We start from the raw sequence: 27,829 nt of genomic DNA, 5'->3' as shown, positions 1-27,829 counted from the left end.
GCTTGCTCCAACTAATTTCACCTCTGCGCCCGACATCTCCTGCTTGCTTGGCAACATTGTCCTCTTCATTAGAGAGGTGCAAGGCCCTCAAAGATTGTGTTGTCTGCTGGTTCAGCATGCTGTGGTGAGCTCTTCTCCATCTCTCCCCTATCCTCAGCGTTCTCTGTGTAAATGTCAAGCATGCATTGCAGTCCTCGCTCCAGTGGTCGATGAGGTTGCAGACTGGATGTGTATCCTTCTAAGCAAACTTGTGGTGGCAGTTCTTACAAAATTGAAATTGTGTTTTCTCCATCAATGCCCTTAAGGGAGCCCCCTGAGTGGACATTCTTCAAAGTTCCTATTGACTTGTTGAAAACTTTACTCTTAATCTCTCTCTCCGGTTCCTCCATCAGTGTTGTAGGCGAATCAAGAAATCTTTTTGGGGAATTTTTCACCTTTTCATCACAATCTTCTTATTTATGATTTATGAGATCCTTCAGTGGACTTCTAGACCAAACGGCATAAAAAAAGAAAATTAAGATGGCTACCAAGGGTGGGAGCTTCTGGAGGAAGCATGCCAACGTCACAGGGAATACCAAATGGAAGTACCATTGACGACCACCAACAAATTAACAAAAAAATAAAAGGACTACAAAATACAGAAGAATTCCTAACCCAACCAATAAATGGCGAAATAATTCACAGTATGTGAATCCAGAAAAGATTCATGCTGTAAAACTTAAGCTGGGCACATCCACATTTTCTCAATCCATTTAGATTCAACCGACTATTTTACGTGGAAGCCATTTTTCAATTATCAATTATGAGCTGCCGTCAATGTTGTGGGCTGCTCCCCGCTGAGCCAGTGGGGAACTTGTAATGGGTCCCGCAGGAAGGTGGCCGCATCTGTTTACAGATAAGAGACTAAAGGAATAACCAGATTTTCCCTCCAAATGACATGAGACTGAGAAATTGGGGAATTATTGTGATGGGTGCTGCAAATGTTGAGGGGGGGGGGGGTGACCATGCAGGTGTCTATAGGGGCCTCAAGCGAAGTTTGATTACTGGGAGCATTACCAGCAGCAAAACAAAGGATTCAGATGAACCACAGGTTTGCCCTGTTAAGGCTGGTGCTGGCTAAGTGATGAATTGCCATCCACTAGACGTGTACTAGTCCCCCCTCTCCCACCACATGTTGGACAGATGATGGGCAGACCTGCGTAATGGGAAGTGGCAGAGGAACAGCGGTTGCAACTGGTCAGCACAGATGAGAATGTAGAGAGGAACCTGTAGATATGAAGTGATATTTTGGAATGTTTGGTGGTTGAGAAGCTGCAACCTACCATGTCTCCTGGTACTCACCAAAGGCCGATCTGAGGGTGCCCTTGATGGACGAAAAGGGGCTGGCCTCGGAGTTCTAAACAGTGTGTCTGCCAATGTTTATGACAGCTGAGGAGATGAAGGGGAGCCCCCTCTGCCCGGTCAGGCACTGGCACTCCTTGGGCCCTTACCTCCTCTCTTGGGGGTAGGTTCCCCCCAATTTTGTCCCTTGTTCCCAGACCACTTTCACCCATTGAAGGTGGGACCAGCGGTGAGGAGCACTCGTTGAGTTTCTGCAGCCGATGCTGTCAATTGACTCTGCTAACCAAGTTAGATGATGTTTTGGTTGTCATTAAGTTGTTTTGGTAACAAACTTAAAACACAGGTACAGTTTCACATATTGCTCATCAGATATGAACTGGGGCGGTGTAAGTGTGTCACACCTGCAGTGGTTACTGTACTGCACCCAATCCCCCTAAGGTGGATCTTTTTTTTTCCAATTGTTTCTTTTCGATTGAAGGCCGTACTGTATTAAATTGTTTGTTATATGCAATACTGACATGCGTACTATGCTGACCAAAGGTATCTTCTGCAAATGCTAAATAAAAACAACAAAAAAAAGGATAATTCAATTTTGAGGCCTAGGATTCGGGTACATTCCAATTCAGTAATAAAGTTCCTCCTCTCTAGTATGTGACTCATCAAATGGAGCGATAAAGGCAGAGAAGTCTTACTCCAGGGTGAGGGAGAGGAATGAGAACTGATACAGCAAAAGACAGTATTGGCAAATCTATGCCTCTTCTAGAGACTCAGAGGGCAGTACAGAGGGAAACCGTCAAAATAATTGCACAACTCACAGTCCACACCATGCACGAGCTTCACTCCCCTATACCTTATACCCCCTCCTTCGCCCCTACAGTAGAAGCATCAGTGTGGCTCACTTTCACACCACACTCCATACATTTTTGCAAGACAAGATGCTTTTGAGTACCCATCTTCTAAGGGACAGCCTAGTTCTTTTGCTAGAGCTCATGCATGCTTGCTCCATTACTCTCCAGTTAGGTTTGCTCTTTATATTCAGCAGGACATGCTTTGATAAACCAAGGGATAGCAGATCTCTGCAAAGAATGTTCCAGTGGTTCGTGTAATCTGTGTACAAAATTAAGGTATGATAAATGACTGCTAGAAGGAAAAGGTTGTTACTGTCCAATACACATCTGGGAAGTAAAAGCCAAAAGCAAATATGAATCATGTGTGTTGTTTAACATTTTTTTTAGTGCCACTATAACCTTACTGTGTCACTGTCTATGCCTGCCCTCAAAATAACTCCCCGCCTACCAGGGACACCTTAATAGAATGCAGATGTATGTAGTTTTTCCAAATGGCTCTCCCTCCCACAAATAAGTTTTCAACATTACGCATCCATATACTTGATGGAAATTGCCGCAGTTTCAGATCACTGTATTGCCACTTCAGTCTCAAACAGCCTTTTTTTTTTTTACATAGTCATAATGCATAACGGACAATAATGCAAAATTGTTTCACCTCAAATATTCCTTGTTTTTTCACAAGTGAATTCCCATCTAACGTCCAGAAGTGGAGATGTGATTTTCCACAGGTAACAATTATATTAGTGTCTGTTGGGTGAAAATCTGCACTAAACACTGCCTCGTTTGAACACTGGAAAAGAAGGAAAAAATACATTTATACTTTGGTACATGTGTTTTAAATATAGGACTATAGAGTTATTCAGTCAGCAACGTCTTTTTATAGCAAGGAATTTCTTGATAGCTGGAGACATTCTCGTTAGAACTTACTTTGTATGAGAGTTTAGGATTCACAAACCAAGCCATCAGACCCACAAGTCAACTGCCTTCACATTCCAGCCCACAGCAAGCAAAGCCTTAGACTATAAACAATAATGAAAATGTCACTTACCCAGTGTACATCTGTTCGTGGCATCAGTCGCAGTAGATTCGCATGTTCTGCAATAGCTCGCCATCTGGTGTTGGGCCGGAGTGTTACAAGTTGTTTTTCTTCGAAGAAGTCTTTCGAGTCACGGGACCGAGTGACTCCTCCTTTTGTCTCCATTGCGCATGGGCGTCGACTCCATCTTCGATTGTTTTTCCCCGCAGAGGGTGAGGTAGGAGTTGAATTGTAGTAATAGTGCCCATGCAATGGAGTGACTAAGTATGCACCTATTTAAGGTTGAGATGATACATATATAAATAATTGAAGGTAACTTCCAAACTGCTACAGGCTCCCGGGGAGGCGGGTGGGCACATGCGAATCTACTGCGACTGATGCCACGAACAGATGTACACTGGGTAAGTGACATTTTCAGTTCGATGGCATCTGTCGCTGTAGATACGCATGTTCTGCATAGACTAGTAAGCAGTTATTTCCCCAAAAAGCGGTGGATCAGCCTGTAGGAGTGGAAGTAGTCTGAAATAATGTTCTTAATACGGCTTGACCTACTGTGGCTTGTTGTGCGGATAACACGTCTACACAGTAGTGCTTGGTGAATGTGTGAGGCGTAGACCATGTGGCTGCCTTACATATTTCTTGCATTGGGATGTTTCCTAGAAAGGCCATGGTAGCACCTTTCTTTCTGGTTGAGTGTGCCCTTGGTGTAATGGGCAGCTGTCGTTTAGCTTTAAGGTAGCAGATTTGGATGCATTTAACTATCCATCTGGCTATACCTTGTTTTGAAATTGGGTTTCCTGCATGAGGTTTTTGAAATGCAATAAAGAGTTGTTTAGTCTTTCTGATGTTTTTTGTTCTGTCAATGTAATACATCAATGCTCTTTTGACATCTAATGTATGTAGTGCCCTTTCAGCTACGGTATCTGGCTGTGGAAAGAACACTGGAAGTTCCACTGTTTGATTTAGATGGAACGGTGAAATAACCTTTGGCAAAAATTTAGGATTGGTCCTTAGGACGACTTTATTTTTGTGTAGTTGTATAAAAGGTTCCTGTATTGTAAACGCCTGAATCTCGCTTACTCTTCTTAGGGAAGTAATGGCGATGAGAAATGCCACCTTCCAGGTTAGGAACTGTATGTCGCAGGAGTGCATGGGTTCAAAAGGTGGACCCATAAGTCTAGTTAGGACAACATTTAGGTTCCATGAAGGAACAGGTGGTGTTCTTGGTGGTATAATTCTCCTAAGGCCCTCCATGAATGCTTTAATGACTGGTATCTTATATAGGGAAGTTGAATAGGTAGTCTGCAGGTATGCAGATATTGCTGCAAGGTGTATTTTAATGGAAGAGAAAGCTAGGTTAGATTTTTGTAAGTGAAGCAAGTAACCCACTACATGTTCTGGAGTTGTGTGTAATGGTTGTATTTGATTAATATGGCAGTAGCAAACAAACCTCTTCCATTTACTTGCATAGCAGTGCCTGGTGGATGGCCTTCTGGCTTGTTTTATGACTTCCATACATTCTTGGGTAAGTTGTAAGTGCCCGAATTCTAGGATTTCAGGAGCCAGATTGCTAGATTCAGCGATGCTGGATCTGGGTGTCTGATCTTTTGGTTGTGCTGTGTCAACAGATCTGGCCTGTTGGGCAATTTGATGCAGGGTACCACTGATAGGTCTAGCAGCGTTGTGTACCAGGGTTGCCTTGCCCAAGTTGGTGCTATCAATATGAGTTTGAGTTTGCTTTGACTGAGTTTGTTTACCAGGTAAGGAAGGAGAGGGAGAGGAGGAAAAGCGTAAGCAAATATCCCTGACCAGTTCATCCATAGGGCATTGCCTTGGGATTGTTCGTGTGGGTATCTGGATGCGAAGTTTTGGCATTTTGCGTTCTGCCTTGTCGCAAACAAGTCTATCTGAGGTGTTCCCCAGAGTTTGAAATAAGTGTTCAGAATTTGGGGGTGAATTTCCCATTCGTGGACCTGTTGGTGATCTCGAGAGAGATTGTCTGCGAGTTGATTTTGGATCCCTGGTATAAACTGTGCTATTAGGCGAATTTGGTTGTGAATTGCCCAATGCCAAATCTTTTGTGCTAGCAGGCTTAACTGCGTGGAGTGCGTCCCCCCCTGCTTGTTTAGATAATACATTGTTGTCATGTTGTCTGTTTTGACGAGAATGTATTTGTGAACTATTATTGGTTGGAAAGCTTTTAGTGCTTGAAAAACTGCTAGAAGTTCTAGGTGATTGATATGCAGTTTTGTTTGATGTACGTTCCATTGTCCTTGTATGCTGTGTTGATCGAGGTGTGCTCCCCACCCTGTCATGGAAGCATCTGTTGTTATTACGTATTGTGGCACTGGGTCTTGGAAAGGCCGCCCCTTGTTTAAATTTATGTTGTTCCACCACAGGAGCGAGAGGTAAGTTTGGCGGTCTATTAACACCAGATCTAGAAGGTGACCCTGTGCTTGAGACCACTGTGATGCTAGGCATTGTTGTAAGGGCCTCATGTGCAGTCTTGCGTTTGGGACAATGGCTATGCATGAAGACATCATGCCTAGGAGTTGTAATACCATCTTTGCCTGTATCTTTTGTGTTGGATACATGCGTTGTATGATGGTGTTGACATTTTGAATTCTTTGGGGACTTGGAGTGGCTACTCCCTTTGATGTGTCTATTATGGCTCCTAGGTATTGTTGTACCTTGCGCGGCAGAATGTTGGATTTTGTAAAGTTGACGGTGAACCCGAGTTTGAAGAGGGTTTGTATGATTTGATTTGTGTGATTTGAGCACTGTATGAACGAATGGGCCTTGATTAGCCAGTCGTCCAAATATGGGAACACATGTATTTGCTGCCTTCTTATGTGTGCAGCGACTACCGCTAGACATTTGGTAAAGACTCTTGGTGCGGTTGTTAATCCGAAAGGCAGTACCTTGAATTGGTAATGTATTCCTTTGAATACAAACCTTAGGTATTTCCTGTGAGATGGGTGTATTGGTATATGGAAATAAGCATCCTTGAGGTCTAAAGTTGCCATGTAGTCGTGTAGTTTTAGCAATGGCAATACTTCTTGTAGTGTGACCATGTGGAAGTGGTCTGATTTGATGAAAGTGTTCACTACTCTGAGGTCTAGGATTGGTCTCAGCGTTTTGTCCTTCTTTGGTATCAGAAAGTACAGTGAGTAAACTCCTGTGTTTATTTGTGTGTTTGGCACTAATTCGATTGCATTCTTTTGCAATAGTGCCTGCACTTCTATCTCCAGGAGATTGGAATGGTGTGTTGTTAACTTTTGTGCCTTTGGTGGTATGTTTGGAGGGAATTGTAGAAATTCTATGCAATAACCATGTTGGATAATTGCTAGAACCCAAGTGTCTGTAGTGATTTCCTCCCATGCTTTGTAATAATGACCTATTCTTCCCCCCACTGGTGTTGTGTGGAGGGGGTGAGTGACATGTGAGTCACTGTTTAGTAGCAGGGGTTTTGGGGCTTTGAAATCTTCCTCTATTTCTAGGGAATTGCCCTCCTCTATATTGTCCCCGAAAACCTCCTCTATACTGTCCCTGGTAACTGGACGGTGTGGCTTGTGAGGTGCTGGCTTGTGTGCTTTGACCCCGAAACCCCCCTCGAAAGGGCGTTTTACGGAATGTGCTGTAATTCCCTCTGCTCTGCGGGGAGTAGAGTGCGCCCATGGCTTTGGCAGTGTCCGTATCTTTTTTGAGTTTCTCAATCGCTGTGTCCACTTCTGGACCGAACAGTTGTTTTTCATTAAGAGGCATATTGAGAACTGCTTGTTGAATCTCTGGTTTAAATCCAGACGTTCGGAGCCATGCATGCCTTCTGATAGTTACAGATGTATTAATTGTCCTTGCAGCTGTATCTGCAGCGTCCATGGAGGAGCGGATCTGGTTGTTGGAAATGGCCTGTCCCTCCTCAACCACTTGTTTTGCCCTATTTTGTAAGTCCTTGGGCAGATGTTCAATGAGATGTTGCATCTCGTCCCAGTGGGCTCTGTCATAGCGCGCAAGTAGTGCCTGGGAGTTCGCGATGCGCCACTGGTTTGCAGCTTGTGCTGCGACTCTTTTACCAGCTGCATCGAACTTGCGGCTTTCTTTATCTGGGGGTGGTGCATCTCCAGATGTGTGAGAGTTGGCCCTTTTCCTAGCTGCTCCTACAACAACAGAGTCTGGTGGCAGCTGTGTAGTGATGAAAACCGGGTCTGTAGGAGGCGCCTTATACTTTTTTTCCACCCTTGGTGTGATTGCCCTACTTTTGACCGGCTCCTTAAAGATGTCTTTTGCGTGCCGGAGCCTACCAGGGAGCATAGGCAGGCTTTGGTATGAGCTGTGGGTGGTGGAGAGTGTGTTGAATAAAAAATCATCCTCGACCTGTTCTGAGTGGAGGCTTACGTTATGAAATTGTGCTGCTCTAGCCACCACTTGAGAATACGCGGTGCTGTCTTCTGGTGGAGATGGCTTCGTAGGGTATGCCTCCGGACTGTTATCTGACACTGGGGCGTCGTATAGGTCCCATGCGTCCTGATCTTGGACACCCTGGCTCATGGTGGTGTGAGCTGGGGAGTGTGATGGAGTTTGTGCTGGTGAGACGTTAATCACGGGCGGAGGAGAGGGTGGTGGGGTAACTCTTTTCACCACTTTTGGTTGTGGTGTCTGTTCAGTCTGGAACTCCAACCTTCTCTTTCTCCTAATGGGGGGAAGGGTGCTTATTTTTCCTGTCCCCTGCTGTATGAAGATACGCTTTTGCGTATGGTCCACATCAGTTGCTTGTAGCTCTTCCTCAAACCTATGCTTCTGCATTTGGGAGGTTAGCGAGTGCTCTTCTGTATAAGAGCCTGAAGCTGGGTCGCTTGCAGTTTGTTTCGGCATCGAAACCCTGTCTGCGTGTTTTTTCGGCTCCGAGGTGACTTTTTTCTTTTTCGGGGCCGAAACTTCTCGGCGTCGATCTGTTTCGGTGCCGCTGTCTCGGCGTCGAGCCGTGTCCACACCGGCATCTCGGTGTCGAGGCTTGTCTCCAGCACTTTCTCGGTCCCGAGAAGGCTGCGTGCCGGTGTCTCGACCGGAGTCGGACGATCTCGGCACTGTTTGGGCCTTTTTCGGTGCCGACGGTCGGTCACCGAATTTATGGGTGGAGCCATGGCCGGATGGCAGTGGCGTCCCCTGGGCCTTGTAAATGTTTCTCTGTGTGGTTTTCGACGTCTTACTCACGGTTTGTGTATCGTCGAATCCTTCGGAGTCTGAGTCTTGGATCGAGAAGGTACCTTCCTCTTCCTGTTCCTCGAACTCCCGTTGGGCTGTCGGTGCGGACGCCATCTGAAGTCTTCTGGCTCGACGGTCTCGGAGTGTTTTTCGGGACCGGAACGCACGACAGGCCTCGCAGGTGTCTTCGCTGTGCTCAGGTGACAGGCACAGGTTGCAGACCAAGTGTTGGTCTGTGTAGGGGTATTTATTGTGGCATTTGGGGCAGAAACGGAACGGGGTCCGTTCCATCGGCGTTCTTCAGCACGCGGTCGGGCCGACCAGGCCCCGACGGAGGATCGAAAAACTACCCCGAAGGGCACCGGAGCTCTTCGATCTTCGATGCGGTGTGGAATCTAAGTACGCCGATCCCGAACGCAACAATACCGACGAAAATCTTCCGAAATTAGCTAATTTTCCGTTCCGAAACTCGGAGCGACAGGAACACGTCCGAACCCGATGGCGGAAAAAAAACAATCGAAGATGGAGTCGACGCCCATGCGCAATGGAGACAAAAGGAGGAGTCACTCGGTCCCGTGACTCGAAAGACTTCTTCGAAGAAAAACAACTTGTAACACTCCGGCCCAACACCAGATGGCGAGCTATTGCAGAACATGCGTATCTACAGCGACAGATGCCATCGAACACAGACTTTCTAGAGACTACTTGGAGCCAGATTTACAGTAACTGAAAATCTTCCCTTCTAGGTAAAGTGCTGAATGGGGAGAGACCACAGATGGCAATTACTCCACTATACTGATAGTGTGATGGAACAAATTCCTCAGATGGACTCCTGAAAGGATTTAGAAATTTACAGAAAATAATGTGTTGTTCCAATATTATACATGCTGAATGAGGCAACATGTGCACATCCAATTTATTGTAATCTTAACCTTAAAATAATGGTGGCCTAAATCATTACATGCTCTGTTGCCATTTTCACACCTGAATTTGCTTTGATAATTTACAGAGTTACTGAACTCTACATAGGCTAAAAATAAATCCAGTAATGATGTTTGTTCATGTTGTTTATTTGATGATGAAATTAAAGTGTATCCAAGTCTACTTACAACAATCAAAGGAGGGTTACAAATCTACCTGTTTAATGGTAAATTAGGGTTAAACACAAACTCATAGAAAGATGATGTGTACATAGTAAAAGGTGATAGAAACTCATTGTACAGTTTGCATGAGGAGCTGTAACACAAGGAGTGGGCGAGAAATGCACATGGCGGGAAGGGGGTAAGACCATATTAAATCCAAGTGCATAGTCCGATGGAGATCTTTTGAACATGCAGTATGTTTATGTTTCTGGCTGGAGACTGTGTACATCCCCGTTTTAATGGATTTATGTTCATCCATTGTGTGCTACACAAATAATTATAACCAGTTTATTATGACTTCGGTGCACTCTCCCAATATGCCTTTTTTCATTTTTTTTAAAGTGTAATTATGAAAAAAAGTATATTTAGAATGATATGGAAGGTTAAACATCCTATCCTTCCATGAGCAAGCTACAAACTTTGCAGGCGTACTGCACAATAGAGCTATCCTGCCAAAGGCCGACAATGTACGTACAGTAACTCTTCATACAAGGTACAGTCTTGTGCACATTTTTGATAAGATACGTTACCTTGACGTCACAAGTGAGGCAACCTGGTTGTGATGTTAACTACACTTCAAAACCGCGTACTTATTTTGGGTTGAATTTCAGCTGCAAAATGCTGCATAAATGTTTTTCTTCCCAGCTGGGTTCTTTTTTAAACGTCACAATCAAATTAAGATGCAGTAAAGGTCATAGTATCCAACACAGTTCCGTCACATATGATAAGTGTGTGCAGTCAGATGGCCCTCCCACAGCCCCTCTATCACAAGTGTAAGCAGGTCTGATGAGCAGACACCACCTATATGCCCTTTAATTTGAATAAAAGAATTATACACATTTTTTGATTTTGTACCTTCACATCTGCTAGCTTTTCTTCTTTTTGCCAGTCCCAGACAGACAATACGTGATCATTGGAATCATCAACTGCACAAAGGTTGCCGCCTCCATTCTAGAAAAAAAAAAAACATGACATGCATGAACAGGACATACGTAAAATCTGACACTGTGAACAATACAAATTCCATTTCTTGTAGCTCTGCGTGGACAGTCCTTAAACAGGAAACCACATAGCTTAGACTTTGCTATTTGGTGCTGTGAACATTTTATTTTCATCTACCAAACTCCACATAAAGTTTCCAAAACTATGCGTTACATGCCGATAGAAATGAATGACATGTAACTGAATAATTTCCCAGATTAACAGATTACTTCGGAGCAATGTTGGTTCTGTTTTCGAGTTTTTGTTTTTTCGTGAATTTACACTCCTATAGCTAGGTCAAATATAGTTTAGCACCTTAAGTATCTGCATTGTAAATCACTAGAGACTTCAGCATAAAGCCCCACTTCCCAGTTAATGTTTCAAGTTTTCTACCATGAGGACTGGGCAAAGGAAGTCTGTCACCCTGGACCATTATGATGGACAACTGCATTCACTGACCCAGGAATGGATGACAGCCATGAACCGCATTACCGTGTTAAGATAAATAAACAATAAAGGGCAACCCAAGGCGTGCCTTGCCCTTAAGTTAAGGGACGATAGTCTTTGTTTTGACAGCTCAAATAAAGCCCAGCTTTTTAATTTGTCAGTTTCACAAGCTTGAAGCACAGGTCTCTACAAAGTCCTTCAGTGGAGGAAAGAGGCGGCCGAAATAGCCTTCTGAATGTGCTTACACGACCCCTTTATAACAAGACCTTCGGCAAATAATACAAAAGACACACTGATGATGCAGGTGTATCATGAAAAAACATGACATTTACTCATAGCAAAATGAAAGGACTTCGTGCATTTTCCCTTCATGCCGAGTTTTTAATATTACCACTACGAATTAAAGCGACTGTGTTTGCGCGAGAGTGCATGTCTTGGAGTTGTAGTTTTAATAACATGTCTCACTTGGCGTTTCACCCAGCACAGGTTACTAAACAGAGTATCTCTTAACAGTGTGCCAAAAAACAACATTTATAGCTATTATGCATAGAATCCATCTGGTACTGCAAATGTTTTTATGCTTTTTTACGATGCCTTTACTAATCAGATAGGATTCAAGCTTTCAGCAATGTAATTCGAATAATGCGTTTCACTTTAAAGAAAGGGAACACACTCTTCGCCTAATGACGGGAGTGTGCCATGCCAGCTGACCGGCCCTGGTACAGAATGAGGCGCTGCGAGGAGGGGCACTTGCAGGTGCCTGGAGACAGATCAGAGGCTACTGTCTATATGTGATTTACATCTGTACTCTCACACTGTCCAATCACTAGACTCCACAAAGGAAAATGTTTCAATAAGGGTAGTCCTTGCCTCTCTCTTGGTAAGTTGACTGATCAGCAAGTCATTTCTCATACAAACTGAGTGGCCAACCTTGCTTAGTGAAGCACCCTGGTGAATAACTTCAGCAGTTTAGGGGATGACGCAAAGCTAAGCGATGAGGACACGTCTTGGGCAGACAGATGATCATACAGAGTTAAGTCTTTGGTAACTGACACTTACAAAGCTTTTATGCAACACAGCTGGTACATGCCCCATCTAACAGTTTAGACATGTGTTTTTACCTAGAGACTTCAAGAATGAATCCAGTTCAAGATTAATTTTATTGTGGGAAGCTCCCCACAACTCTTTAAGCCCTTTTTACAAAGTATGTGAAGTGACTTGCAGGCTTAACCTATACCCAAGGACGTCATTTAGGGGTCGCAGTTGCGACCCCCTGACTTGTGCCTTGCGACCCCTGGCCTCAGAAGTGGCAAAATCAGTGCTGGGTACACAGTGGCAGCTCGTGCTAAGAATGGAGTACAATTCGCTGGAATAGGACCATCACTGGCAGCTGAGGGGAGTAAAAAATGTTTTTCAAACGTATGTTATGTGCTTACTTGCGGGTAAAAGTGTGTTTATGAGCGACGGTGTGTGTATGTGTGAGTATATGTAAGCGTGTGTGAGTGAAAGTAAAGGTCAAATGGCGAGTGATGTCACTTCCGCTACCCCTGGCATTTCGGCGAATTGATGTTCATGCCTATACCTCTTTAACCTAGTCAGGTTCTGCCGCTCTATAGGCATGTTCTCCTAATGCGATTGGTCCACATCTCCCTGAGGACCAGGTCTGTAAATTGGCTTTCCAAATTCTTGGAATAAGGTGTTTGATGGCAAAAGCTGAGAAGTATCAGCTTCCACGTGCAGGCTGGGATTCTAGGAGCACAACAGGGTCGAACGTCGAATTCCTCCACTTATTTTCAGACTGGTTTCGAAATAAAGAGGGCAAAGATTTTTTTTTTTTTTTTTTTTTTAAGATGAACTGGCATGCTTTTGGTATGTTTACTGGACTCAATACCTCCAGTGTGCCCAATCACAATCAGGTCTACTACAAAGCGATGTAGTTTCTGTTCGGAGAAAGCACCTTGGGGGCCACACAATCCTCTCAGAATAGCCTGCAGATCTAAATCACATCACAGAAGAAGGTTTTGTGGTACTGATTCGTTTTCCGTAACTCGCAAATACCAACACGAAAATCTGATTGGACATTTCCTTTCTGGCCCACATGAATTTCATAATAATCACCACCGCTTGTTGAATTTCTTCTTGAAACCAAATAGGGAACCTATTTATATTTATTCCTATGGGACAGAGCTCGAGTAAGGAAGCTGGGCAGCAGTGCATTTTGTATGCGTGTATGTATATCTAGTGTGCTTCACAATTTTATGAAAGACTGGGCTGCAAGCAACAGTGTGGGCTGCACACCTTTCTGTTGTCTTACAACTGCCCGGCTATTAATATGTATGTACTGTAATTGCAAGACTGATGCCTTAACGGCCAGGCAGGTCAGTCCCATAGTAGCAAGGACGGCACCAGGAGAACAAATACAATTTTTAGCACAACATATGTGGCTAAAGTCTCTTTAAAAAGTCACACCTCCCATGAGAGGTCAGAAATCCATAAATGAAACAAAAGCGGAATCATTACGCGGATGGAGATTCTTATAATTCCAAACCTTTCTGCAAAGTCGCACAGCGCTGTCATCCCACCCCAATGATTGATCTTTGTACGTAGATGCAAGAGTAAATGTCATACAATACATTCGACTCGGTTAATGGGAACATATGGAGGCGCCAAGGTAAAAGGAACAAAATTACTATCACAAGACCCATTCAAAATCAAGTTCTGGTGACATGAAATCTAGTGCATAAACAAGCAATGTAAAATCCTTATTGCAAATATCACATCCACTACTAACCAGACATTTGAACAAGGCGGCAATAAAACCATATTATAGCTTGAATACTCTGTGGAGGGAAGAGAAACGCACTTATTGTTTCCTGCGTCTGTATCAGAGAACCACAAAACACGTGTCTGGTTGCTTTTATTGACTTCAGGTTGGCTTGGATGGTATTTTACTAATCCAAAGCTGTAACGTTGAGCTTGGAATGGTAAAAGGCTTTTGTCATTTTACAGGTCGGCATGGGTGGCACTAGCTAATCCTATGCTTTAAGACTTTGCTGTTAAAATGGCAGACTTTGTCCCTTTCTAGCTTAGTGTGAATGGCAATGTGCTCATCCTATGCTTAAAAACATTGCTACAGAAACAAGACATATGAGGTGAGGAAATACACACACCCACTCTACCCAGTGGTGATAGCCACTGGGTAGTTACAGTCAGGATCTTGTTTTCATAGGAAATGTCTTTTTTGTGTTCCTAATAACTTTGGCGCAGTTTGACAAATCTCCACAAAACTTTCTAAAATAATGCTACTTTTTGATTAGTCTGCACATGGAAAGTACTTCGTGGGTGGAGGAGGCAGAGGAGGGGTTGCGGTAGGTTTCATCTATCAAGCAGGGGCATCTCAAATCATGTTTTCCCCATTCACTTTTTCCATACAAACTTTACACACAGCTAAAGCTCAAACCACTGACCGGACTTATACCAAATTTGGCAGAATGCTAGATCTTAGCCCAGAAAGTGTTTTTTGTGGTTTAGTGCAAATCTGGTCAATAATTTATGAGCAATTGCTCAAATACTTTGCATATTTCATGCCATGGAGGATCCGCAAACCCGACAGATCTCTTGGAGAGATCGGATTGGTTGCTACCAATTCAACAACAATGTAACAGCAGCTTTCTCAGAACTCATGACTCAGTCCTGAGTTCTAAATAAAGTGAAAAAAAGACTTTAGGGGCAGGGAAGGGATACCATGACCCCCTAGGACTAGGGGTGTCCAAAAACACCACCCCCTCCTAAATTTTGCTGCAAAAATGTCTGGAAACCTGGGCAAAATATTTAATACGATTTAAAAAAGCACGGGCTCCTGTGCTTTTAAACAAACAAACAAACAAAAAAAGAACCTGGGTTAAACAGGTTCCGGTGCAGTGTTTTGTTTTGGGGGGGGAGGGGGGAGTGCACGGCCCCACCTCCCAGAGCACTGGTGAGGACCTGGGGACCCCAACCCAGGTTCCATGTACAATATGGAAAGGGGGGGGGGGGGGGTTGAGAATCAGCTTGTCTCCTGAGGGCGAACTGCATAAAAATAGGGGAGGGGGCCATACTGCTTCCCTCCCTGGATCTCTAAAAGCCCTGGAAACCCCATTCCCTGGAGCTGGCTCAGTTACTGTGACCTGGTGATGAGATCCCAGGGGCCAATTAATGCTCAGGGAGGGGGCCTGTGGCCGAAGGCCAACCCTACGCCACGCACAGTGAAGTGTAGTTAGCTACCTCCTGGTAAGTTGGCCACAGGGTCTATCCGCTGGCTGTGTGCAGGGTAGAGTTGACTGAATTTCATGAAGGGGGGGAGGGGGGGGGGGGGGGACTGCAAGCCAGCCCTGTGGCCAAACCCATGCCGCACACGACCACAAGCTATGCACGAAGTGAGGTTGTCTGCCTCAGAGTGGGTTGACTGCAGTGAACATTTGAAACTGAATAGAAAGGTTTTCAAAACTCAATGTATAGCAGTGATTTTAACTTTATTCGTAGACCGGGTGCTAGAGGCATTTCTCTACTTTCTAACAGTAGTGATGAGAAACAGATCTGGAGACTAAGTTCAGATGATGGTGTCGGATCAGACAGAAAAATTTAAGATAGCTTTGTCAAACTTGTAAAAGGTCAGGAGATTAATGATTCTGGTGGTAAGTGGCAGCAAAAGGGAACAGCTGGATGGTGATTAATGACAGCCTAGCCTGCATTATGAAATTTCGTAAGTGACCTCGGGGATGTGCTTTGTTTTCATGAAGGAAATGGTGCAGTTTCCTTTAACGACTTAGCTGAAAACGCCAAAATGAAAACTATTTCTAGGTGCAGAGAAGCGACAAAATATATACACACACTTATAAAAGAAATGCTAAGTTGCAAAAAATGCATATAAACACCAGTCGAAGTAATTTTCACAGCCACAACATTAGATTATAGTTCAAGGCATCAGTGATTAAATTCTGCGATGCCACTTGAAAACATAAAATGTTATGACAAAGGAAAACAACTGAATCAAAACATTAATTCACTTACAGATTTGGAGAATGCAATGCATGTCACTGCACGGTCGAAGAACCCCATTCCAATGATGTGCGATGTATTCAACGTAACTGAATCCCAGATTCGAACATGTGGTTGCAGTTGCTGTAAAAAAAATATTTGACACAAAATAAAAAAGGTATATAGGTAAGAACTAGGAGGAACAGGGTCAAGACTGATTTGCATATGGCTCGGTCCAAACTGGGGTGGCATGGTGAGCAAAAGAACAATGGATTAAACCCAGATCTGTGACTGGGGGTGAGTGTTTGCATTGTTCAGCGCTCCATCAACCTTTTGTGTTGCGAAAGTAATTCGAAGGGGGCAGAGGATTCCCCTACAGGTAGTTCATCGAGTGTCTGCATCCACCTGCAGGGGGATGAGGGCTCCCGCACAAGGGGGACTGCTGGGGCGCAGTGAATGTTTTCCAGGTCTGTGTGGCACACTGGCAGCGTGTCTCCTGGCAGTCTTAAGTGTCAGTAATAGGGTGTGGAAGCAAAGAATTTCTTCATTCCCAACCCATGCAAACGTGGGATCATGCGAGTGCACATTTAGCACCAGTGTGATCCATATTAAAGAAGGGGCCGTGCAATTTCAGAACAAAAATACAAAAGGGCCCTTTTATTGAAGTGCCCAAATGCTTCAAAAAGTGGGTGCATGTCAGCTGTGCCCCAGAGCAGTTTGCATTGAAAGGCTGCTGATGATTTAATTGACATACTCTTAGAAGCAAATGCACTCTCTGTACGAATCATCTAAACCAGGCAGCGCACTGCCTTATGGTAACGATTAAGGCGTTTCTTCTCTATTGCACTTCCCATTACAAAGATTTATAGCATGGAACCCTTTACGCTAAAACTGCAGTGTGACTACATGCTATGAAACAGTACGAGATGAGAAAAGTACATTTAAACACGTGAAACTATTGCTTAAGGTACACCGACTGCTATCGTTTGGAAAGCATAACAAAAACGGAGAGCACACTTTAAAACAGAAACTAAACATTGTCAACATCACTGAAAGGATTTTTTTTTTTTTTATCCATTCTTACACCTATTGGCCTATGCCATATAATGCTTTTAGTTATGAGACTTATTGTCCCCTTGGGGGGCCTCAAGTGATCCCAGGGGGGGCGCCAAACTCTGGCCAAAAGAAATATTAAACAGATAACATGCCTTTGTTTTAAGCAGAAGCATGTTATTGCAGTTTTTAAAAGGTAACAGTACTTAACTGCAATGTTTAAATAGGTATAGACCTATTTAAACATTGCCATCTTTCTAAAATAATTGTGAAAAATTCTGAGGGGGCCCCAATGCTTTTTTTTTTTCAACTGGGGGGGCGCGGCATCAAAAAGTTTGAAGACCACTGCCCTAGTATATGGTACCCAGGTACCCAGGGCATTGGGGGATCAGGGGTTCCCATGGGCTGCAGCATTTATTATGTATTATGCCACCCATAGGAGCCCATGTAAACTGTGTCTGCAGGCCTGCCATTGCAGCCTGCGTGAAAAGGTGCTTGCACCCTTTCACTTCAGGCCACTGCACAGGTCACTGTAAGTCACCCCTATGGTAGGCCCTCCTAGCCCAGAGGGTAGGGTGCAAGTACCTGTGTGTGAGGGCATCTCTGCAGGAGCAGAGGTGCCCCCACGAACTCCAGCTCCATTTTCCTGGACCGCGTGAGTGCGGGGACGCCATTTTACGCTTGTACTGGACATAGGTCACTACCTATGTCCAGCTACATAATGGTAACTCCGAACCTGGGCATGTTTGGTAACAAACATGTCAGAATCATACCCCAATACTATTGTCAGTATTGATTGTATGATTCCATGCACTTTGGGGGCTCCTTAGAGGATCCCCAGCATTGCTCCTACCAGCTTTATGGGGTCTTCCGAACAGCTCACGCTGCTGCCACCCCTCAGACAGATTTCTGCCCTCCATCTACTGCTTGAGCAGCTCATGCCCAGGAAGGCAGAACCAAGGATTTCCTTTGGAAGAGGGAGGCAACACCCTCTCCGTTACAAGGCTTGGGAGGGGTAGCCTCGCCAAGCTACTAGTATGCTCTGAAGGGCACATTTGGTGCCCTCCTTGCATAAACCAGTCTGTACCAGTTCAGGGACCTCAGCCCCTACTCTGGTGTGAAACTGGACAATGGAAATGGCGTAACCACTCCCCTGTCCATCACCACCCCATGGGTGGTGCCCAGAGCTCCTCCAGGTGGCCACTTGATTCTTCCATCTTGAATCTAAGGTTGGCAGAGGCCTCTGTGAGAATCTGAGTGGCCAGGTCAGGGAGGTGACATCACAGCCCCCTCCTAGGTGGTCACCCGGCTAGGTGACCAATCCCCCTTTCTGGGCTATTTTGGGTTTCCCTCTTGGGTGGGTCCTCAGATTTGACGTGCAAGATTCCAGCAGGACTCCTCTGCAACATTTACTTTGACTTCTGGCCACTGGAACCGCAACTGGACTTCACAGGAACCTACAATCTGCAGCTCCAGCGACGACTTTGCCACGCAACATTGTTTCTCCGACTCCTTCCAGCAACTGCAACATTTGCCCAGCTGTGCTTCCTCTGAGGGCAGCAAGTCTTCAGTCTGCATGAGAAGAAAGAAGGAAAATTCCTCGAAGTGAAGGAGTCACTTATCTGCATCCGCAGGCACCAACTGCAACAACAACCGGCTGCGTGGATCTCCTCTCCTCCTGAGCTGCGTGGATCCTGCATCAGGGGTGGTAGTCTGGAGTGGTCTCCTTGGTCCTCTCTACCAGCTGCCCAACTTTGGAGTAGGTAGGTCCTTGCCTTCCCATGCAGGACAGTACCCCCATGCACCGCATCTCTTGCAGCTACCCCCGGCATTCTTCTCTGTGAAGCACAGCCCTCAATGTGCTTCGCCTGTGAAGTGGGACCTCTCTTCAGGTGTGCTGTGGGCCTCTCTACAGCTCCTGGGATCCTTGCCTGTAGGTTTTCTGTGGGGGCTGCCTCTCCTCCTCCAGACTCTCTGCCTTGCTGATGGTCACCTGAGACTCCCCTCCATGGGTTGAGTCCCCCTGGACCTTGCTGGTCCCCGGTAGCTCCACTTTTCTCCTACTGCGACATTTGCTTTTGCCAAGGCTTGTTGGTGGGTTTTCCACACCACAGACTGACTGCAATTCTTCATCTGGCGTGGGACGTCGACTGCATCACCTAGGAACTCTTAATCTGCTCCAGTGCTGCATTGCTGACCATCTTCGTCTCCCCGTCGACCAACTCCTGCATCCACAGATGGGTGGGTAGTGGCTCCTGCCACGACCGGACCATCCTACGTAAACTGGACTTGGTGCCCTTCTTTTCCAGGTCTTACTCTTCCAGGATCCACCTCTAGTTTCTTGCAGTCTTGTCTGCGTTTTGCAATATCCTTCTCTGAAGTCCTTTTGGTGGGTCAGGGACAAAACTGTAACTTACCTCTTTTCTCCTGGTCGCTGGGGGGCACTCTGGTACTTACCTTTGGGGTTTCCTAGTTCCTCCAGCTCCCCTCTACCAATTCCACTTCCTTGGGTGGGGACCCGGCTTTCGCATTTCACTTTCTTAGTATATGGTCTGGTCCCCTCTAGGCCTTCAGTATTGCCTATTGCTTTTCACTGTTTTCTATTGCTTTTTATGCCAATTTGTGATTGCTGCTGTACATATAATAGTGTGTTACTTACATCCTATTGGAGTATTGCCTATCTAGTGTTTTAGTGTTTGTGTTACTGTAATAAGGACCCTTTATTTTCATAACACGTGTTTCTTTCATGTGTGTAAGTGCTGTGTGACTACAGTGGTATTGCATGATCTTTGCATGTGTCCTAGATAAGTCTTGGCTGCTCATCCACAGCTAACTCTAGAGAGCCTGGCTTCTAGACACTGCCTACACTTCACTAATAAGGTGATACCTGGACCTGGTATAAGGTGATAATACCATAGGTACTCACCACACACAAGGTCAGCTTCCTACATCAGAGAGCTCCTTTTTTGTCCCCTGCAATTTATAAATGAAAACTGAATATAGAACAGTGAGCAATGAACTCATCAAAGAGCTGCATGCAAACATCAAGGTATAGATTAGAGCGTCATGATTTCCCCCCACTTTTTGATTAACTTAATGTTGCAAAACAAGTTGATTTGAGTGCAGTTCTTATTATTAAAGAGAGCCCCCAACCATGGTGTTATGTTTTAAATTCTGAGTTTGCGCTTCTCCAGATAAAGCACTCTGAAACTATACCTGCTACCAGTATGGATGACCTGTGACACCTACACCTTGTAGTCCTCTGTCTTATGTAACATTTCATATACACTGATTTACACATATATGATGATTGTCTCTGCGTAATGTCTGTGTGATGTAAAGTGCTTTGACACCCTAGACTGGTATGAGGGATGAATGATAGAACAACACATGCGTATATCGTGCATGCCTTAACATCGGTGTCTCAACAATGACCGTGTCTTTACTACGCATGCCTTTACAACGAATTTCATTGTAAAAGCATGTTTGGTAAAGGAACATGCGTGGTAAATTCTCCCTACCCTGCCCCCTTACACCTGATACCATACTCCACCCATCCAAGCACTTAAAACTGCCCCTGCCCTGAGCCCTAAACCCCCCTGCCCGGAGCCCTAAAAGTAACCCTGCCCTGTCCTAAAAACTACCCCGACCCCCACTCTGAACCCTAAAACCTTCCCTGAACTGCTCTAAAAACTACCTTGATGCCCCTGCCCCCACCCTGAACCCTAAAACCTACCCCGCTCTGTGGGGTAGGTTTTAGGGTACAGGGTGGGGGTCATGTAGTATTTAGGACACTGTCCTAAAACTACTTGAACTCCATGCACTCCTCCTGACCCCTAAAACCTACCCCACCCTGTCCTAAAAACTACCCCGACCCTACCCTGCCCTAAAAATGACCCCAACCTCCCAACCTCCAACTCTAAACCCGGCCACAGCCCTACTTACCCCTCTCTCCTCTGCTTCTTCCTGTTCCACCCGGACAGCTAGACCGCTATCTATGCTGTAACCACGCATATGTGTGGTAAAGATATGTGTGGTAAAGGCATGTGTGCTAGACCCATATTTGTGGTAATGGTAGCATGGTCAATGCATTGCATTGCATTGCATTGATTGCTTTGCAAGGGATATTTCCCGGTATGAGTGGTGCTATAAAACGAATGAAATGCATCTGAGAGAGAGTGGTGATGGATAGTAGTGAGGGAATCCGTGGCAGAGGTGGTCACTGGGGGGCACCAACAAACAATGTCGCACAGGGCGCCACCAGCACTAAGGACGGCCCTATCAGACAGCACAGCAGTTCACAGGAAAGCGGCAGCACAGAGACTGCCACTTGACAGTCAGGAAAGGACCTAGCAGCAATCATAGGCCTTACTGGCCTTCATAGGCAGGCGGAGGCCCAGAGACTTATACAGCCTGACTAGTAAGAAAGCTCCCAACAGGCAGCACAGGAATCGACAGGAAGCACTGCGCCCAGCAGGCAGTACAGGCCTCTTAGGACTTCACACAGGCGAACAGCATCACAGAGCCTGTCGCTGCCTAACAGGCAGCAAAGAGCCCAGCAGACAGGGAATTGCAGGCCACACAGGACTCGACTGGAAGCGACTGTCTTCCCCATCTCCCCCCACCACAGCAACCCTTCTGGGTGCAAACTTTGTGCAGGGGGCCCACCTCAAGGTTGTCCCTGTCCCCCCCAGAAATTTAGTGTCTCCTACACCCCTGCAAACAGCCCTGGGCCCATGAAACACAACAGAATGCTCACATCATGTACAACACCCACTGCCTCTTAATGTAAACACCAAGTGCTACTGTAAAACACATTCTCCAGGGCCCCGAGATGCATTACCGACTGAAGATGTGGTGCACATAAATCTCTGCCGCCAAAGCACAACACTGTGAGCCCCCAAATGAACATGATTATGTATGATTTTTGGTCAGTGTGCAATGATGCCTGTATGTTTGCTGATGAGCTGTTTGACTAAAACAGGGCTTGTTCTTTGGGTGTTCAGGTATGTGCGCCTATAGGTCTTGTCCATCTGTGATCATCCACATACAATATGGTTGTTGTCCTTCTTGATCTTTACGTGCATGTGTGCGCGAATTTTCTCTTTTCCTGCTTCGGTTCACAATGGCCTGTCTTTAAATTTCACAGGGGTTATTGCCTGGTTGCATAGGTTTAAGTGGTCATTGGCTCAGGGTGTTTTGTGATGCTTGTACACCTCGTGGCAATACGTAATGGTATGTTTGTCACTATATATGCACAATGCTTATCTGTTTTGGCTTTGTGATGTTAATCTAGCGCACTTGAAAAAGCCATCCTAGACAAAACACATCTGCTGCTACTTTCTTACATGGAATAAAGAATATTCAATCAACTGATACCTCACCAGACTCAGATAATTTTTTTTGCAATAGACTACTCTTAAGGACTTCTGTCTCTCTGCTCCTGATAGATTTGATTGTGTTTGTTTATGTGGGGATTTCCATGCATATTTTGACAATGTTTGGTGGTTCAGTGTTACTATCAGTTGAACTCTGTTTCCTTTGATTGCATGGTACTGGTGGAAAGTGCAGCAGTTCCCATGCCACAGCCACCTACTCTATTGTCATGTGCCTGTATGTTTGTTCATGTGTTTGACTAAAGCAGGTCTTGTTCTTTCTGTGTTTATGTATTTGTGCCTATAGGTCGTGTCCATCTGTGATCATGCACTATGCAGAAGTAACAGCACCTGGCTGAGCTAACGCTTGCATCTAAGAGACACATTTGAAGTCCTTTTACTAAAAAACATGCATATTAAAAGATTCTCATGTTGACGAAACAAGTCCACAAAATGTCTTCCAAATAGTTAACTCACTGAGCATTACCTCGATTCAAGTACGTTTTTCTGCTTGTTACTTCTGCTTTACAATATGTCAGACCAAGAATATTGCAGACACTATCTTCAGGGGCTATTTCCTCTTTCTACGTGGCCTCTCTATTCTGCCAGACACCACACTTTGTCACTCCCATTTTCATCCTTGCATCAGCCCTACTCCTATTCATGATCCCCAATATCTGGAACAATTTGCCATTTGACTTTAACCAGACTTCGTTGTACCCAAGCTTCCACAAACTTTTGAAAACGTTCCTGTTTAATAAGCCAGGCCTTCTTGTCTTTTTCATTATCTCATCTCTCCATCCAAATAGAACGTTTTAAATCTACTAATGGTTCTTAACCTGTGGTCTGGGAAACCCTCGGGGTCTGCAAAGCCTACTCGAGGTGTCCGTGGCTGCTTAGAAAATTAACAGATTAATAAAGTGGACAGAAGTAAAATGTAAAAAAAAAAATAAAAAAAAATGAAGAAAATTTAAAAAGTTCTGTAAATGTGAAGGATTTGAACCTGAAAGCTAAAAATTAAGTTACTATCCTCAGATTGATTGGTGGGAGCAATGCAAGTGTACTAAACAATACTGGATGGACGATGAGTGTCTTCAATTGAATTTAGAAAAGCTCCAACCCTTTCAATAAAATGAAAAGCTTTTTTAATGTTTGTGAAGATTTCATCATTTGTGTATTCATATGATAAACGTTTGTGTATTTTTAGTGTTCAAACCGTTGGAAACACTTGGGCCGGGGTCTTGTCTTCCAGTAATGACTCAGTGGGGGGTCCCCAGATTGTAATAATGATACAGTGGGGTCCACAGAAGTCAAAACGTTAAGAACTTCTGTGCTAATGGATTGACTACACCAACAAAATCATGTAATTCCACAAGATGGCAGTGTTTCGCAGAATGAATGAGCCTTCCGGGTCCGCCCCACCTTTTTGTCTGGAAGAGGTTATACAATGTGTCGACTACAAAAGCCTTTTGCCAGCTGAGAAACAACAGAACTGTGTTGCTCCAACATCACTCATATCAGACTCACATTGAGGGAAGGTATTGTTATCATAGCCATCAGTTCTAATGGAGATTTTCATAAACGGGATCTGTTTTAACAGCTTAAAAAACAGACAGCAACTTTGGAATAGTTTGAGGTGCGACAATTGCAGTCAAAATTCAAAGCACGGTGGAGGAAAACTTGACATTTTGACGAGAAGTAATCGGGTGATATAAAGAATACAAAAGGAAACTGATCACGCTCAAAAACGGAACAAATGTGTCATTTTGGTGTTGAGCTTAACTAAAACAGCTAGTATGGAAAATGTCATCCAGTTAGCTTTTTTCCTCGTGTTAGGTTGTTAAACGCAAGTTTTTTTTACGTGGTGTGGCTTTTTTCCCCCCACAGCTCAGATAAGGAGAAGTAGGGCTGCACAGCCTGGGCTCTTGGAGGGTGGAGTCTGAGCAAAATAAAGTAAGAACAGAAAATCAGCCTTTTCTTTAGCGGGTGGGGAGCTCGCCTGGGTCAACTACTCAAAACTGTAGTGTACCATATATGGACGTATGATGGAACAACGCATGCACTTCCCACGCAGTAAGTACAATGTAAGGTCATTACCACAAAAAGTTTTTACCATGCATATGCTTTTACCACGCATGTCTTTACCAACTGCCTCTACTATGAAATTTTTGTGGTAAAGACATATACATGGTCAAAAGTAGACGTAAGTATAACATAAATTATATATGTTATATTCTCTCTCTCTCTCTCTATATATATATATATATATATATATATATATATATATATATATATATATGTGTGTGTGTATATATAAATAAAATGTGTGTGTATATATAAATAAAATGTGTGTGTATATATAAATAAAATGTGTGTATATATATATATATATATATACACATATATACACACACACATTCTCACCCCTTTTCACCCAAACCCTACCTACTCCAAACCCTAAAAATTACCTTACCACCCCAAATCCCATACCTAACCTAAAAAGGTCCTTACCACCCCAAATCCCATATTCACCCTAAAACCTAAAAAAGCCTACACATGCGACGCCGGTAACAGACTGTTCAGCTCTTCTGTTGTGGGTCGGAGGCTTATCATGGTCTTCAGATACTCCTTCCACCTCTCGGCATATCATCCTCTAATATACTAGTGGTACATTGGAATTCTGGAACACCTTTGGGTACTTCCATGCTTTGGAGCCTTGAAAAAGTCAACTCTGACAAAACACGTGTCGGCTGTTTGTTTTTCCGAACATGAGAATTGCATTTGGCTGTTTGTTTTTCTGAACATGAGAATTGCATCTGCCTTCTGATACTGTGCCCAAGATGTCCTATTGGGACAGATGTCATTTTCATCCAGAGACATTATAGAAGAATAAAGTGAAACTTTCACATACCTGTGATTTTCTCTTCTGCACCTAAAAATGCCTATTCTATCAAAAAACCCGTACCCAGCCTAAAACCTAAAAATGCCCTTCCCACCCAAAAAGCCATATCCACGCTAAAACCGAAAAATGCCCTTACCACCTCAAATCCCATACCCACCTAAAACTTAAAAATGCATTTACCACCAATAACCATTACCTACCACCAATAACCGTTACCCACCCTAAACACTATATATATATATATATATATATATATATATATATATATATATATATATATGTATATATTTTAAGTGGGTTGAGTGATAAAATATATATATTTTAAGTGGGTTGAGTGATTATATATATATATATATATATTTTTTTTAAATCGCTCAATCCACTTAATACTTACCTTTAAAACCTTTACCACGCATAAACATTTACCATTCATGCCTTTACAACAAAATTTGTTGCAAAAGCATGTGTGGTGAAGCCATGCGTGGTAAATACATTGCATTACATTTGCTGTGTTGTGATGTTTCCCATTGAAATATTCCTAATTCTAAACAGTCATGAGACTCATGGACTTGTTAAAAACCGGTGTGTTCTTGTCCATTTGCTGAAGTTCCTATTCTTAACTAAATAACTAAGTTAACGGGTCTATTTGCAGAGCACAAGTTCAGTAATAAAGGGCATTTTGGCGCTATGGGCAAATAATGGATGTTTTTCGTAGGATGAAAGACCGAGTCACGGGATTTCGAACCTGATGCTGGATTATCAAATAGGCAACGTAGACATCAGCCTATGGGCCAACTCCTTTTAGTGGTCCCATGACAATGGGTCAAAATAATATTGATTTGATCTTGAAAGAAAATTATAATCAAGCCTTCTTAAGTTGTTTCCAAAATATAGAAAAAAATGAAACTTAAAGAAACAAAAACTTTTGATTAAAGACTCAATAGAGAAAATACTGCACTAATGTCATGTACCCCATAATAACTTAAAGTACATAAACCATATACATCATATTCACATAACAGTTTGTCTCATAAAAACGCATCTTCTGTCAGCTGTCAGTTTGAAGAAAAAAATCGGTGCAAACTACGTACCTGTAATGTTTAGTTTTGTGTAATATAATTGATTTATTACAATTGTTGGCTGGTAAGATTAAAAACGAAATAGGAGATAATTTGCGTGGGGGGGTCGAAGTTTCGACTGCTCAGAGGCCTACACAGAGTTTAACCCGGCACTGCTGTGGCAATGGGGTCAAACACCGATTCCTGCAGTAGAAGCAATAATCAGACATCAGACTCGCCTACCAACCCGGTGCAATAAGCTGTCAGTGAATCCTGTGAGGGTATTCGTAACTGGCTCCGTTGTGAGGCAGAAGTATTGGTGCAGGGCAATCTGCCCTGCTTACTATTAACTGTAGTGATGGACACCGGGGTGTGAAAGACCTCCCTACCACACCTCCAAGTGTAAAGAAAAACATGGAGCTCAGTCCTATGTTGCTTTCTCAGAGCGGTTTTTTGCAAACTCCTGTCTCCGACAAAAAAAAGTGACCACTATAAATTCGGACTCAATGTTGGCAAACACCATTTACACAACAATCCTATGCTGAACGAAATCTGACCTTAGAAAGTCAAACCTAGAAGAGAGCGAAAACAGTATTTTAATTTTTGGGCCTATTAAGACTTGGAATATACTGTGCCTAACCAAAATACAGGGGCGCCATGCGATGCATGGTTTACACGAAGCTTTTGAACCCCACTTTGCGATTCTGCCACAGGTCTTGCTTCAAGCTACACATTTAACACTCGCTTCTTGAGAGGACATCAACTGTTCATCTTTAAAGGGAAAATGTATTATGTTCGGGAAAGAGAAACAAAGTTGACTTGAGCATTTGAGATTTCCAGATGTCTGATCACACGTGCTTTTTTCCAGACCTAGTGACTGCTACCTAGCAGCTCATGCTGGGACGGTGCTTAACTAAAGTGCAGCAATCTCCTTGTAGTGGGGTTGGTTTGGTTAGTTAGCAGGACTAGTTAGGAAAGGAAGAAGACCTGTACTTGAAAGCTATACTGCGCCATTTCGAATTCGAAAGTACGAAGCACTCTGGCAGATTTTTAGCGCCACTTGCAGGAAATTCATCACTCTAAAGTGCACGTAAGAGTGGGGTTCAGGATATTTTTAACAGAATATTTTGAAGTACTACCACATCTTGTTTTATGAACCCCTTACTGGTCCACTGGCACATACGCCATTTCTTGCTACAACGAAAACAAATTCTCCCTTCGTGCTGAAATAATTGTACAGTGCTCAACCCCACAACTAGAACTCTTCTGCTCAGGAAAAGTGTGAGTAAAAGAGACAGCCATTCAAGGAGGTGGGTTCCCTAGCATCTACAATGCACTGAACACAGACAGAAGTGCTGACCGCAGGTAACATATGTCGTTTGTGGGCACTCCCTTCATTTTGCCAAGAGGGCTGGGCACCGCAGACCT

General features: G+C 44.0%; 1 protein-coding gene across 14 annotated transcripts in view; it reads right to left on the bottom strand.

The window, feature by feature from the left end:
- The window catches only part of EML1 (EMAP like 1), a 752,203-nt gene that overhangs the window by 164,616 nt on the left and 559,758 nt on the right, over positions 1 to 27,829 (bottom strand). For all 14 annotated transcript variants that reach the window (XM_069208309.1, XM_069208311.1, XM_069208303.1 and 11 more), the window contains 3 exons: positions 16,047 to 16,157; positions 10,425 to 10,520; positions 2,845 to 2,979 (listed from right to left, as the gene is read on the bottom strand). In XM_069208309.1, the coding sequence (XP_069064410.1) occupies positions 2,845 to 2,979; positions 10,425 to 10,520; positions 16,047 to 16,157 (342 nt within the window). The remainder of the gene's footprint in view (positions 1 to 2,844; positions 2,980 to 10,424; positions 10,521 to 16,046; positions 16,158 to 27,829) is intronic.

Source organism: Pleurodeles waltl, chromosome 9 (assembly GCF_031143425.1).
Source record: "Pleurodeles waltl isolate 20211129_DDA chromosome 9, aPleWal1.hap1.20221129, whole genome shotgun sequence".
In the NCBI taxonomy this organism is placed as follows: Eukaryota; Metazoa; Chordata; class Amphibia; order Caudata; family Salamandridae; genus Pleurodeles; species Pleurodeles waltl.
This window is presented reverse-complemented; position numbering and strand designations above follow the sequence as displayed.